Source organism: Oncorhynchus nerka, linkage group LG22, assembly GCF_034236695.1.
Source record: "Oncorhynchus nerka isolate Pitt River linkage group LG22, Oner_Uvic_2.0, whole genome shotgun sequence".
Taxonomy (NCBI): domain Eukaryota; kingdom Metazoa; phylum Chordata; class Actinopteri; order Salmoniformes; family Salmonidae; genus Oncorhynchus; species Oncorhynchus nerka.
The window spans coordinates 14,847,769-14,863,547 of record NC_088417.1 but is presented as its reverse complement, the minus strand read 5'-3'; the positions used below and the strand labels follow the sequence as shown (position 1 = coordinate 14,863,547).

Below are 15,779 nucleotides of genomic sequence, written 5' to 3'. Positions count from 1 at the left end.
TTTTCCGCTGATTGATGTTCCCACCACGGAACCACGGCCCTAACAAGTTAAAAATAATTATTTACCCTGTCTCCTCCCCTTAATCAACACTGATTTAAGTGGATTTAACAAGTGCCATTAATAAGGGAACATAACTTTCTCCTGGATTCACCAGGTCCGTCTATGTCATGGAAAGAGCATGTTTTGTACACTCAGTGTATGATAAACAGATTAGCAGCAGTGTAAATGATGATTGTATGTGAGTGTGTGTGCATGTGTAGAGTCAGTATACTGTACATATGTGTTTATGTTACAGTATATGTGTGTTGGAGTGTCAGTGTGTGTGTGAGTGTGTAGAGTCCTTAGAGTGTGCATAGAAACAGTGCAAACATACAAATGAAATACAAGGGTCAACTCAGATAGTCTGTGTAGCCATTCTGTTAGCTATGTCTTCTGTCTTATGGCTTCAGGATATAATCTGTTCAGGAGCCTTTTGGTGTCAGACGATGCATGAATACCACTTACCATGCAGAAGTAGTGAGAACAGTCTATGGCTTGGGTGGCTGGAGTCTTTAATGATTTTCCGGGCCTTCCTTTCAGACCGCCTGATATAGAGGTCCTGGATGGCACGGAGTTCGGCCCCATTGATATATTGGGCTGTCCGCATCACCGTCTGGTATGGCTGCTGCCTGTATAACTTGAGGATTTGATGCCAAACCGTTCCAACTTCCTGTTGCTCCTTCTTCATGACTGTGCGCGTTGACCATTTTAGTCCTTAGAGATTTGGACACCGAGGAATTTGAAGCTCTTGACCTGCTCCACTGCAGCCCTGTCAATGTACAACCATCCGGACCCGCGGCCTTGCGAGTGTTGACCTGATTAAAGACCTTACACACAATGGCCCCAGAGAGCGAGATCACCCAGTCCTCTAGGTTGGGGGGGACCTCACGCACAGTGTTGTTCATGTCGAAGTGTGCATAAAATGCATTGAGTTCATCTGGAAAATAAGCATTGTTGGGCAGATCACGGCTGGATCTTCCTTTGTAATCCTTAATGGACTCCGATGCCCTGCCACATCGGAGACTGTGTAATATGATTCCACCTTATTCCTATATTGTCCTTTTGCTCGTTTGATGATTCTGTGCAGGTCGTAGCGGGACTTCTTGTACTTGTTCATGTCCTTACCAGTAGGCTCAGAGTCGTCTGTGATAGCCCTGTGTGCGGTAGCCCTGTCCTTTATTTTAGCGCCAACCTCGGTGTTAATCCAGGGCTCTTGGTTGAGGAAGCATTGAACCTTCTGTGGGGTCAACATTGCCTATGCATTTCCATAGGAAGCCGGTGACGGAGGTGGTTAACTCATCGATGGATATCGCCGGGGTGTCGGAATAGATTCCAATCAGCGCTAGCAAAGCAGTCCTGTAGCATAATCTCTGATTCTGACTACCATTTCTTAACAAAGTGAGTCACAGGTACTTCCTGTTTAAGCTTCTGCTTGTAAACAGTACGGAGTCATGATCTGATTTGCTGAATGGCGGACAAAGGAGGGCCTTGTATGCTTGTTGTGGGTAGAGTAACAATGGTCTAGGACTTTATTGTATCTTGAGGCGAAGGAGACGTGTTAATGGAAATAGGGAATCATGTGTCTTAATGCCACTGAGTTAAAATAGCTAGCGACAAGAAAGGCAGCCTCTGGGTGTAAGTTTTCCTGCTTGTTTATAGCCTTGTACAGTTCGTTAAGTGCCAGATTGTTATATTTCTTGTCCTGAGGTGAAATGTATACAACAGTCACAATAACAGCTGAAGACTCCCTAGGGAGGTAGAAGGGTCGGCATTTGACCATCGGTTATTCCAAGACAGGTGAACAATGGGTTGAGACTACCACTGCGCTCAAGTCAGCACACCATTTGTTGTTTATGAAGAGACAAAAACCTCCCCTCATTCATTTCCCTGACTCTACTGTCCTGTCCACTCTGTGAATGGAGAATCCATTGACCTTCTCGAGTTGTCCGAAAGCCATGTTTAAAAAAAGCAGAGAATATTGCAGTTACGAGAGTCACGTTGGTAGCCAATCCGCGATCGGAGATCATGCATTTTATTATCATGTGACTGTACAGTGGCTTGTGAAAGGATTCACCCCCCTTGGCATTTTTTCTATTTTGTTGCCTTACAACCTGGAATTAAAATAGATTTTGGTTATGTATCATTTGATTTAGACAACATGCCTACCACTTTGAAGATACAAAATATTTTCTATTGTGAATTAAACAAGAAATAAGACAAGAAAAACAGAAAACTTGAGCGTGCAAAACCATTCACCCCCCCCCAAAATCAATACTTTGTAGAGCCACCATTCTCAGCAATTACAGCTGCAAGTCTCTTGGGCCATGTCTCTATAAGCTTGGCACATCAAGCCACTGGGGGTTTTTGCCCATTCTTCAAGGCAAAACTGCTCCAGCTCCTTCAAGTTGGATGGGTTCCGCTGGTGTACAGCAATCTTTAAGTCATACCACAGATTCTCAATTGGATTGAGGTCTGGGCTTTGACTAGGCCGTTCCAAGACATTTAAATGTTTCCCCTTAAACCACTCCAGTGTTGCTTTAGCAGTATGCTTAGGGTCATTGTCCTACTGGAAAGTGAAACACCATCCCAGTCTCAAATCTTTGGAAGACTGAAACAGGTTTCCCTCAAGAATTTCCCTGTATTTAGCGCCATCCATCATTCCTTCAATTCTGACCAGTTTCCCAGTCCCTGCCGATGAAAACATCCCCACAGCATGATGTTGCCACGACTATGCTTCTCTGTGGGGATGGGGTTGGGTTTGCGCCGGACATAACGTTTTCCTTGATGGACAAAAAGCTGCCGATTAAAAACATCCCACAGCATGATGCTGCAACCACCATGCTTCACTGTGGAGATGGTATTCTCAGGGCGATGAGACGTTTTGGGTTTGCGCCAGACATAGTGTTTTCCTTGATGGCCAAAAAGCTCAATTTTTGTTTCATCTGATCAGAGTACCTTCTTCCATATGTTTGGGGAATCTCCCAAATGCCTTTTGGTGAACACCAAACGTGTTTGCTTATTTTTTCTTTAAGCAATGCCTTTTTTCTAGCCACTCTTCCATAAAGCCCAGCTCCTTGGAGTGTACGGCTTAAAGTGGTGCTATAGACAGATATTCCAATCTCCGCTGTGGAGCTTTGCAGCTCCTTCCAAGTTATCTTTGGCCTCTTTGTTGCCTTTCTGATTAATGCCCTCCTTGCCTGGTCCGTGAGTTTTGTTGGGCGGCCTTCTCTTGGCAGGTTTGTTGTGGTCTCATATTCTTTCCATTTTTTAATAATGTATTTAATGGTGCTCCGTGGGATGTTCAAAGTTTTGGATATTTTTTTTATAACCCAACAATGATCTGTACTTCTCCACAACTTTGTCCCTGACCTGTTTGGAGTGCTCCTTGGTCTTCATGGTGCCGCTTGCTTGGTGGTGCCCCTTGTTTAATGGTGTTAAGACTCTGGGGCCTTTAAGAACAGGTATATATATACTGAGATCATGTGACACTTAAATAAAGTCCACCTGTATTTAATCTAACTAATTATGTGACTTCTGGAGGTAATTGGTTGCACCAGATCTTATTTAGGTTCTTCATAGCAAAGGGGGTGAATTTTTTTAATTTCACTTCACCCATTTGGACTATTTTGTGTATGTCCATGACATGAAATCCAAATAAAATCCATTTAAATTACAGGTTGTAATGCAACAAAATAGGAAAAACGCCAAGGGGGATGAATACTTTTGTAAGCCACTGTACATTGGCCAATAGAATGTCGGGAAGGGGTGGCTGGTTTTCCCTTCACCTTAATCTCGCCAGGACTCCCCCTCTCCTGCCTCTGTAATGCTGACGCTCCTCTTGCATACCCCGAAAATTGGGTCGGAATTATAAGAAAGAGCCCAGCGCAGATAAGTCGAAGTTGCAGCAGGAATTGGGGAAGTAACTGCCAATCTGATGTTCAAAGTTATTGTCGGTTATAAAAAATGTTAGCAGACATTTCATGAAAATAAAGTAAAGATAAACGTCAAAAGAATCACAACATAGCAAAGTACATGCGGAGCTCTCAATACGACGACTATCCAGCACGGCGTCATGTTCTGAGTGGAGTTACTGAGTTGCTTCGTGTGTCTGTGTGTGTTGTTGTGTATCTGCGTGCATCATGGGAATTCACCCTGTGGATAACTGGATAACTATTATATAAGCCTGTATCAAAGGAATGGCCAGGCTCGTATCCTGCAGAGTAGACTCAGGGCTTAGTAGCCTCTGGCTGTCTGGAGTCATTGACCAAGACCTCTGTGACACTGGTACAGCTAACAGCTCCCTCTTCCCCACTGGGCTCCTCAACATTAACACAACACACGGTTTGATTTGCTGTTTCAATACAGATGATTCACACTACCCCGCGGAGGTGTTAGCAACTGTGTAGGAACGGAAGAGGAAAGAGCCTTAATGCAATTGCATTTTCTCTAATACTCAATGAATCACTTTCCATGCTGTCGCTGCCTTGTGTGTGTGTGTCTGTGTGGCTGTTTGTGTGTGAGTGTCTGTGTGTGTTTGTGTTGACAGGGTTTATTACAGAGCATGTGCTTATTTTTGGTCTGGATAGCTACTGTACATATCTTACATATCCCATGATATTATGCTGCTCTGCATGACCTCAAGAAAAATATCTAGGCCTCCCGGGTAGCGCAGTGGTCTAAGGCACTGCACCGCAGTGCTAGCTGTGCCACCAGAGATTCTGGGTTTGAGCTCAGGCTCTGTTGCAGCCGGCCGCGACCGGCGCACAATTGGCCAAGTGTTGTCTGGGTTGGGGAGGGTTTGGCTGGCAGGGATATCCTAGTCTCATCGTGCACTAGCGAATCCTGTGTTAGGCTGGGTGCAGTGCACGCTGACCAGGTCGCCAGGTGTACGATGTTTCCTCCGACACATTGGTGCGGCTGGCTTCCGGGTTGGATGTGCATTGTGTCAAGTAGCGGTGCGGCTTGGTTGGGTTGTGTTTCGGAGGACACATGGCTCTCGACCTTCGCCTCTCCCGAGTCCCTACGGGAGTTGCAGCGATGAGACAAGACTGTTATTACTACCAATTGGGGAGAAAAAAGGGGTAAAATAATTAAAGAAATTAAAAAACATCTAAACTAGGGCCCTATTTGGATACTTTCAAAGGCATCCTTCCTTTTACCACAAACCTAAATCAAATGAAATACCTGAATGAAGGTGGAGGGAAATATGCATTTAGACATTTAGATGCATTACAACTTGATCGTTAATGAAAGTCTTCAACACCAACTGATGTCCAACCCCCACGGAAATGTATTTAGCATAAAGAAAAAACCAACATAATAATCCGTCAGTTTAAGCTAGAGAATCCGTTTTTTTGCATTGGATGCATCTCAATACACCTCATCCGTCGATGTAAAACTGCGGTGAAAGGTAAGAGAGCTAGAGCCATGTTTGTCAGACCATGAGACATCCAGAAAATTATCTTCTCACAAAATCTTCTGTAGCGTCTGAACGGTTTGGCCTAAAAACATGTATGACCCCTCTATGGAAAGATGATCTCAGGAACAAATATGATACTCTCAGGTTTAGCTCTACGACCTCCACAAGGATCAAGGGACTCGTCTGATGTCGATACAGCAGATCTGCCAACTTCTGTTTAGCATCCGTACAGTTTTGGCTACACACTAATATGACCCCTCTGTGTAAAGGTGAGACACTCAGGAAGGAAGCCCACAGGCCTCACAAGACCCGCCCGAAGGTCCCCCAGCACCAGTTTAAAAAATGTATGGAAGGATATAGTACCAGTCAAAAGTTTGGACACACCTACTGATTTCTTTATTTAACTATTTTCTACATTGTAAAGACATCAAAACTATGGAATAACACATATGGAATCATGTAGTAACCAAAAAAGTGTTAAACAAATCAAAATATGTTTTATATTTGAGGTTTTTCATAGTAGTCACCCTTTCCCTAGATGACTTTCCCTCTGCGTCTCACAAAGACACGGCGGTTGGAACCAAAAATCTCAGATTTGGACTCATCAGACCAAGATTTCCACCGGTCTAATGTTCATTGCTCGTGTTTCTTAGCCCAAGCAAGTCTCTTCTTATTGGTGTGTTTTATAGTGGTTTCTTTGCAGTAATTCGACCATGAAGGCCTGATTCCCGCAGTCTTCTCTGAACAGTTGATGTTGAGGTGTGTCTGTTACTTGAACTCTGTTTGGGCTTCAATTTCTGAGTCTGGTAACTCTAATGAACTTATCCTCTGCAGCAGTCCATCATTTATGTCCAAATACCTCCTTTTTGTTCACGTGTTTAGTTCACAAATCCAAATTCACGAGGGCGCAGACACTTAGTCCAGACAAAAAGTCAAAAAGTTCCATTACAGTTCGTAGAAACATGTCAAACGATGTGTAGAATTCATCTTTGGGATGTTTTTATCATAAATCTTCAATAATATTCCAACTGAACAATTCCTTTATCTTTGGAAATGAAAAGGAACGTAGCTCACTCTCACGGCCGCGTGCATAACTTGGCATTCTGCTAGACCTCTTAGTCAAACAGCTCTTATTCACTCTCCCTCCACAGTAGAAGCCTGAAACAAGGTTTTAAAGACTGTTGACATCTAGTGGAAGCCATAGGAAGTGCAATCGGACCAAATTTACACTGTTTCTTGGATAGCCAAAGACTTGAAAAACTACAAACCTCAGATTTCCCACTTCCGGGTTGGATTTTATCTCAGGTTTTTGCCTGCCATATGAGTTCTGTTATACTCACAGACATAATTCAAACAGTTTTAGAAACTTCAGAGTGTTTTCTATCCAAATCTAATGATATGCATATCTTCGCTTCTGGGCCTGAGTGGCAGGCAGTTTACTCTGGGCACACTTTTCATCCGAACATGAAAATAGCGCCCCCCAGCCATAAGAAGTTAAAGTACTGACGGGCTGTCTTTTCTCTTTGCTTATTTGAGCTGTTCTTGCCATAATATGGACTTGGTCTTTTACTAAATAGGGCTATCTTCTGTATACCACCCCTACCTTGTGACAACACAACTGATTGGCTCGAATGCATTAAGAAGGAAAGAAATTCCACAAATGAACTTTTACCAATGCACACCTGTTAGTTTAAATGCATTCCAGGTGACTACCTTGTGAAGCTGGTTGAGAGAATGCCAAGAGTGTACAAAGCTGTCATCAAGGCAAAGGGTGGCTACTTTGAAGAATCTCAATTCTATCTCAATTCTCACATATATTTCTCACATATATTTTGATTTGTTTAACACTTTTTTGTTAAACAAAACTACGTGTTATTTCATAGTCTTGATGTCTTCACTATTTTTCTTCAGTGTAGAAAATAGCAAAAATGAAGAAAAACCCTTGAATGAGTATATGTGTCCAATCTTTTGACTGGCACTGCATATCAAGACTGTATATTGACAAAAATAACAGGTTAAATACATGTAAAAAATACAAAAAATACAAAGATAAAACTATCCTTATCTTTCTCATATCTCTCAGATATAAGATAGACACTTCAGAACAAACTTCCTTTAGATTTTTTGGGGGGGACTATCTGTTCCATGTAGTGAATATGTTATTCAATTCGTTTTTATGGGCAAATAGCAGTAAGGCGGAAATACATTTTTTGATCAAGTTATTTTTGTATATATTTCAAGGGTCTTAAAATTCAAAATCAAATAGCAAAATGACCCCCGGCTTAAACATGGCTTAGACTCAAATGGTTAAGAGTTATTCATCCACAGTTATTATTCAGAGTAATCCATAACATCACACCTTCTAACTCCAGTGCACAACAATTTGTCACAATTCAACATTTTATTGATTGACGTCCTGCAATTTCTTACAATGAGGCATGTTTTTTTTAAAGGAAATAACAGTAAGTGATACAAGAAATTACAGGTTCAAATCTATTTTTCCCCTCATCTGTAGTCATTTGTGTGGTCTGGCAGTAGACTGTCAGATAGGTAGGTTACCTAACAGGGGGACCCAGGCTGGGAACAGCAAGATCACACACAGGACAGCCAGCCACAGCCAGGGGATTTGGCCAGTAAATCTCATTGACGCAGGGGACCCTCTTGTTTTATCTGGCTCTTCAGAGAGTGCGAGTGTGTGTGTGGGCACAAATAAAGAACATTATGCTCCTCTCTCCCGGGGAACAGACTGCTCTCAGGACAGACTTCTCTCAGAACAGACTGATATCAGAACAGACTGCTCTCAGAACAGACTGGTGTCAGACCAGCATGGGTGTCGATGCACTCCACTAACCCTATCACCATTACTGATCCTTTTTGATATCTCTTTTTCATTCTCTTTCTCTCACACACACACACACACACACACACACACACACACACACACACACACACACACACACACACACACACACACACACACACACACACTGCAGAGCCAGATAAAACAGGGTCTCCTGGGTCAATGAGATTTACTGGCCAAATCCCCTGGCTATGGCTGGCTGTGTTTCTTCCCTGCCTAGGTCCCCCTTAGGTGACCTACCTATCTGCCTGTCTATTGCCAGACCAGGTATCATGTACAGTGCCTTTGGAAAGTATTCTGACCCCTTGACTTTTTCTACATTTTGTTATGTTACAGCCTTATTCAATCATGTATTAAATTGTTTTTTTCCCTCATCAATCTGCACACAATACTCCATAACGACAAAGCAAAAACAAGTTTTTAGAAAATGTTTGCAAATGTATTAAAAATATAAACTGTCTGTTTACTCAGTACTTTGTTGAAACACCTTTGGCAGTGATTATAGCATAGACTCTTCTTGGGTATGAAACACAAGCTTGGCACACCTGTATTTGTGGAGTTTCTCCCATTCTTCTCTGCAGATGCTCTCAAGCTCTGTCAAGGTGGATGGGGAGCGTTGCTGCACAGCTTTTTTCAGGTCTCTCCAGAGATTTTGAACCGTGTTCAAGTCCGGGCTCTGGCTGGGCCACTCAAGAACATTCAGAGACTTGTCACCCAAACCACTCTTGCGTTGTCTAGGCTGTGTACTCAGGGTCGTTGTCCTGTTGGAAGGTAAACTGTCGCTCAAGTCTGAGGTCCTGAGTGCTCTGGAGCAGATTTTCATCAAGGATCTCTCTGTACTTTGCTCCGTTTATCTTTCCCTCGATCCTGACTCGACTCCCAGTCCCTGCTGCTGAAAAACATCCCCACAGTATGATGCTGCCACCACGTGATTCACTGTAGGGATGGTGCCAGGATTCCTCCAGACGTGACGCTTGGTATTCAGGTCAAAGAGTTCAATCTTGGTTTCATCAGACCAGAGAATCTTGTTTCTCATGGTCTGACAGACTTAAGGTGCCTTTTGGCAAACTCCAAGCGGGTTGTCATGTGCCCATTTCTGTGTAGTTGCTTCTGGCAGGCCACTCTACCATAAAGGCCTAATTGGTAGAGTGCTGCAGAGATGGTTGTCCTTCTGTAAGGTTCTACCATCTCCACAGAGGAACTCTAGAGCTCTGTCAGAGTGACCATCGGGTTCTTGGTCACCTCCCAGACCAAGGCCTTTCTCCCCCGCTTGCTCAGTTTGGCCGGGTAGCCAGCTCTTGGACGAGTCTCAGTGATTCCAAACTTCGACAAAATCCTGTTTCGGAGCTTTACGGACAATTCCTTCGACCTCATGGCTTGGTTTTTACTCTGATATTCACTGTAGACTGTGGGACATTATATAGACAGGTGTGTTTCTTTCCAAATCATGTCCAATCAATTGAATTTACCACTGGTGGACTCCAATCCCATTGTAGAAACATCTCAAGTATGATCAATGGAAACAGGATCAAACTGAGCTCATTTTCGAAAACTTGTGTACATAAGGATGTTTTCTATTTGTAATAAATCTGCAAAAATGTCTAAAAACCTGTTTTTGCTTTGTCACGATGGGGTATTGTATGTAGATTTCTGAGGACATTTAAAAACGTAACAAAATGTGGAAAATGTCAAGGGGTCTGAATACTTTCCGAATGCACTATAAACAAATGATGAAAAGAAAGATACAAATCAAATCAAAGATTCTATTTCAAAGGACTACCAATAATTTCTATTTACCCCAAACAAAAGAACAAGCACAGTGTATTGATCATTTTGAGATTGACCACCCTTTTTTTTAGCATAATCAACATTTCCCGCTTATCATGTTTGCAAACTTGCAACTCACTATTACCACATAAAACAGTCAAATCATCACAATATTATCTCATAAAACTGACCGATCACCGCACTAGAAAAGAGGGCTTGCAATTTCAACCAATCACAACACCTTTACCACATAATAGAGTTCAATCAAGCCACATGTTAACAAACTCTTTCCCTCGTCAGCAATTATTTTGGGAGAAATTGGACAAAATCATTGCATATTGCCATGCAAAATGTCAGATTTACCACAGCGAAACCATTTTTTGTTGTTGCGAATACCACAAAAAATTACACCAAAATCCTGGAGGAACTAATAACCAGAGTTATTGTCCTCTGGAGGACAATACAGTAATAATAAACCTCTTGTGTTACTTTTACACCAGGATGCTCTTAAGTCTGCTAATACAGATTTCTGTGTGTGTGTGTGTGTGTGTGTGTGTGTGTGTGTCTGTGTGTGTGTCAAATAAAGTCAAATTGTATTGATTGCGTACACATATATTTTAAAGAATGTTATCGCAGGTGAAGTGAAATGCTTATGTTTCTAGCTCAAGCAGTGCAGTAATACCTGACAATAAAAAACAAAAGACACAAATCCCCAAAAATACAAATAAAGAAATTAAGAAATAACAGAACGAGGAATGTCAGAGTCCTGAATATAAATATACTGTATATAATGGTGTGTATAGACATTATGAACAGCATATGAATGGAAGGATGTGTACGGCAGTAGTTATATAGCACGAGCCTTGAATAGAATACAGTATATCAAATCAAATCAAATCAAATTTTATTTGTCACATACACATGGTTAGCAGATGTTAATGCGAGTGTAGCGAAATGCTTGTGCTTCTAGTTCCGACAATGCAGTGATAACTGTATTGTGCGTGCTTGTGTGCTGCACAGACGCCCAGTAGTCTTGAAAATGCAACCATGGCAACCCACAGTAGAGACAAATGCTAAACGAACATTTGTGGCAGTTTTGGTGGAGGGGCCTGCTGCTCTCCTTTCACCAGGGAGAGATGGTGAATGGTCCGGTGGTGGATTCCCTACTTGCCAAACAGTGAGTGGGTGGTTTTATGTGAGCCCTGAGACTGGGGATGTGCGTCACACATGCCTGCCAGCCTGACTACCTGGGACAGCAATGAGATGCTATGTAATCATAGAGGGAGTCTGATTTGTGTCGGGAAGGCTTTGATTGGACTCAATATAACCCCTGTCATTCACACATTCAGCTGGAAGGAAATGTGTATCTTGTTATATTTGCGGTAAGAGGTGGACTGCTGTTATTCTGCAGAATAAGAAAGATGTAGGATGTTTGGAGGAAAATTACAATAGATCCTCCCTTAATCCTCCCTCAGCAAAATAAACAACTACATTTGAATCTCATTTACAATGTTTGACATTCATATTTGTTATCCCGTTGTAATAATGTATCAATCTGAAGTGTAGACTACTAATACTAGGTATAGGGATATCACATGGCACTAGGGATGATATGTGTGTGTTGTGTGTTTGTATGTTGTGACGGATGAATCTGAATTAGTTGGGTAACATAGATAAATAAGATGTTTTATTTACATAATATGCTTATGTGAGATACATGTCATTAGAATGTATCCCTTTGGACTATAGTGTTGGCAGTTGCACTTTTCCCTTTTCAGCTGGGGCTCAGTCATTTGGGGCCCAGAGTGGGGAGAGGTCAGACTTGTCTTTTACATGTCTCTGGTGCTATGCAGAATATCAGAAAGGGAAGAGGACAGGATGGAACATTGTCTTCATATGTGAATGTATCTGTTAAACCATGTGAAGGGATGCCGTGATTATGAGGGAACCAATTAATTGACTCCACAATGTCTGTGCGCAAGTCCCTCCCCTCAGTGAGCTTGCCCAGGAGTGGGGAGAAGAGGGGTTTTACTTGAGATGGGAGTAGATATAGTTGACAATTGAGTTATACCTTGGATGAGGTAATGTTTTTGGTACTATGAAGTACCAGGAACGAGATTAGAACCTCGTTTTAGAGACCAAACTGAGCGATAATTTATAGCGAATGCAATCTGGGGATACTCCTTTCTCAAGAAAAAGGCCCTTTGTGAAGAGTTCCTAAGATCTGTGGTTCGTCATGTAAGTTGAGAGGGGTGTATCTTTGCTATAAAAGATCTCAGTTGCCATTATGTTGGGACTCTCAAAAATGCATTATAGATAGTGAATTGTTGAAAGTTACAGGGCTATGGTAAAGCTCATATTATTAAAGATGAAGTTTAAGTATAACTCTGACTGGTGTGTGGTTTGTAACTCTTCTCATTTGGTAATACAGGAAATTGCCACGACAATGTGTATGTATGTTTCTGTGTGTGTGTGTGTGTCTTAGATAAATGTCACCAACCTGCCTCTGTCCTGAATCATGCCTCTGCCATTGACCCGACATAAATTGACAGTCCTGTCTATGGAATCAATGTGAGATAAAGTACATATTGAAGCTGTAACCCTGACTTATGGCCCAGTCATTTCCTAATCACTAGCAGATAATTAAATTAAATTTGACTGCATTGAATAATCCAAATATGCCTCTCCTCACCAAAATGGCCAACTTTCCTGACCAATATGGCTGCTTATATTGTCCAATATGGATTCCTCACCTCACCAATATGGCTGTCTCTCCTCACCAATATGGCCGCCTCTCCTCACCAATATATATATCAACTGTTCTTTCTCCTCCAGAGGCCTAACTCCAGCACAGAGCTGAGCAACATGCTGCTCCCTCGCCAGGTATCCAGACAAGAGCACGCACGCAGGGACCGAGCTCTGAGCGCCGCCAGCTACCTCACCGACGCCTTGGAGGGTAAGGTCCTCTGCTGTTCACCCCACTGCCTCATTGAGGGGCAAATTGTGTGAGCCCAGGAGCTCCTCTTATCTGCTGTTTACCCCTCTATGAGGATTGAGGCTGACTGTGTCCTCAAATGTGCACGGGCCGTGCCTATGGACTAGATAGAGGGTGACTGTGCGGCAGAAGCCACATTGCAAAGTTACACCGACAGATAAAAACATTAGCAGAGTCATGATCACACATTAGGCCCTACCACCTCATCCTCAGTGACTTGCTATCAATCTTCATCAAACTCCCTCATTACACATGCATGCACCCAAGCTAGGCCCCACCCACATCTGGCAAAGGCATACTGTGATAACCTCCCTGAAGAAAATGTACTCTTTTGCCCCCCCCCCCCCCCTCCTAGAACTGGAGGAGTCGCATCAGAAGTGCCACCCCTGCTGGTATGAGTTTGCCCACAAGTACCTGATCTGGGAAAGCAGTCCACGTTGGCTTCGGTTGAAGGTACTGGTCAAGGTGATGGTGATGGATCCCTTCCTGGACCTAGCCATTACCATCTGCATCGTGCTCAACACCCTGTTCATGGCCATGGAGCACTACCCCATGACTGACGAATTCAACGGCATGCTGTCCATAGGCAACCTGGTAAGTGGAGAGGAGAGGGCACAAAGGAAACTCTTGGAGAAACATTTTCGTGTACATTTTTACCCACCATTTTTGTTGGAGGACCACGGAAGTTTAGGGCCTAGAGGTTTAACTTATTCAGGTCAGTTACTCAGAGGAAAAAAAACTTTTTGCTCCACTATTGTCCGAACCAACTGTACTATTTTGTTAGTTTTTTCTCATTATTTGTAACTCATTTTGTACATAGTATTGTTGCTACCGTCTCTTATGACCAAAAAGAGCTTCTGGACATTAGAACAACGATTACTCACCTTGAACTGGACAAAGATTTTTTCTTTAATGAGTCCGACGCAATGGATATACTGCTTTGTCAAGACAAGGCCCAAATCCCCGTCATCCGAATGAAGAAAAGATGGAGAAAAAGGGGAAGGAGGGCAGGGTTCCTTGTAAGAATTTGCCGACGAGTAGGTAAACCACCACTACCCTCTGTATTACTGGTCAACGTGCAATCATTGGGGAACAAACTGGACGATCTATGATTAAGACTATCCTACCAACGGGACATTAAAAACGGTAATATCATATGTTTCACCTACATGTGGCTAAACGACAACACTGATAATATAGAGCTGGCTGGCTTCTCCGTGCATCGGCAGGACAGAGCAGCTACGTCTGGTAAAACAAGGGCGGGGGTGTCTGTCTATTGTCAAGAACTGCTGGTGCGCGATGTCTAATATTAAAGAAGTCTTGAGGTATTGCTCGCCTGAGATAGAATACCTCATGATAAGCTGTAGACCACATTATATACCAAGAGAGTTCTTATCTTTATTATTTGTAGCCGTCTGTTTACCACGACAAACAGATACTGGCACCAAGATCGCACTCAACGAGCTGTGTAAGGCCATAAGCAACCAAGAAAATGCTCATCCAAAGCAGCGCTCCTAGTGGCCGGGGACTTTAATGCAGGCAAACTTAAATTTGACCTAATTTCTACCAGCATGTCACATGTGCAACCAGAGGAAGAAAACTCTAGACCACCTTTACTCCACACACAGAGATGCATACAAGGCTCTCCCTCGTCCTCCAATTGGCAAATCTGTCCATAATTATATCCTCCTGATTCCTGCTTACAAGCAAAAAGTACCAGTGACTAACACTTAATAAAGAAGTGGTCCAATTTTTACTTTATTTAACTAGGCAAGTCAGTTAAGAACAAATTCTTATTTTCAATGACAGCCTAGGAACAGTGGGTTAACTGCCTGTTCAGGGGGAGAATGACAGATTTGTACTTTGTCAGCTCAGGGATTCGAACTTGCAACCTTTCGGTAACTAGTCCAACGCTCTAACCACTAGGCTACCCTGCCACCCCGAAAGTGGTCCGATGATGCGGATGCTAAGCTACAGGGCTGTTTTGCTAGCACAGAATGGAATATGTTCTGGGATTCATCCAATCCCATTGAGGAGTATACCACCTCAGTGACTGGCTTCAACAATAAGTGATTCGACAACGTCGTCCCCACAGTGACCATACGTACATATCCCAACCAGAAACCATGGATTACAAACAACATCCGCACTGAGAGAAAGCCCAAAGCTGCAATTTTCAAGGAGCAGGACACTAATCCCTACGCTTATAAGAAATCCCTCTATACCCTCAGACGAACCATCAAACAGGCAAAGCGCCAAAACAGAACTAAGATTTAATCCTACTATATCGGCTCTGATGCTCGTCACATGTGGCAGGGCTTGAAACTATTAAGATCTACAAATGGAGACCCAGCCGCGAGCTGCCCAGTGACACGAGCCTACCAGACAAACAAAATGCCTTTTATGCTTGCTTTGAGGCAAGCAACACTGAAGCATGCATGAGAGCACAAGCTGTTCAGGACAACTGTGTGATCACGCTCTCCATAGCTGATGTGTGCAAGACCTTTAAACAGGTCAACATTCACAAAGCCACGGCGTCAGACAGATTACCAGGACGTGCACTCAAAGCATGCGCGGACCAACTGACAAGTGTCTTCACTGACATTTTCAACCTCTCCCTGACCAAGTCTGTAATACCTACATGTTTCAAGCAGACCACCATAGTTCCCAAGAATGCCTTGGTAACCTGCCTAAATGAC

General features: G+C 42.9%; 1 protein-coding gene across 1 annotated transcript in view; it reads left to right on the top strand.

Moving 5' to 3' along the window:
* The window catches only part of LOC115104883 (sodium channel protein type 2 subunit alpha-like), a 152,833-nt gene that overhangs the window by 37,226 nt on the left and 99,828 nt on the right, over positions 1-15,779 (top strand). The window contains exons 8-9 of the mRNA XM_029626256.2: positions 12,921-13,041; positions 13,436-13,674. Coding sequence (XP_029482116.2) covers positions 12,921-13,041; positions 13,436-13,674 — 360 coding nt within the window. The remainder of the gene's footprint in view (positions 1-12,920; positions 13,042-13,435; positions 13,675-15,779) is intronic.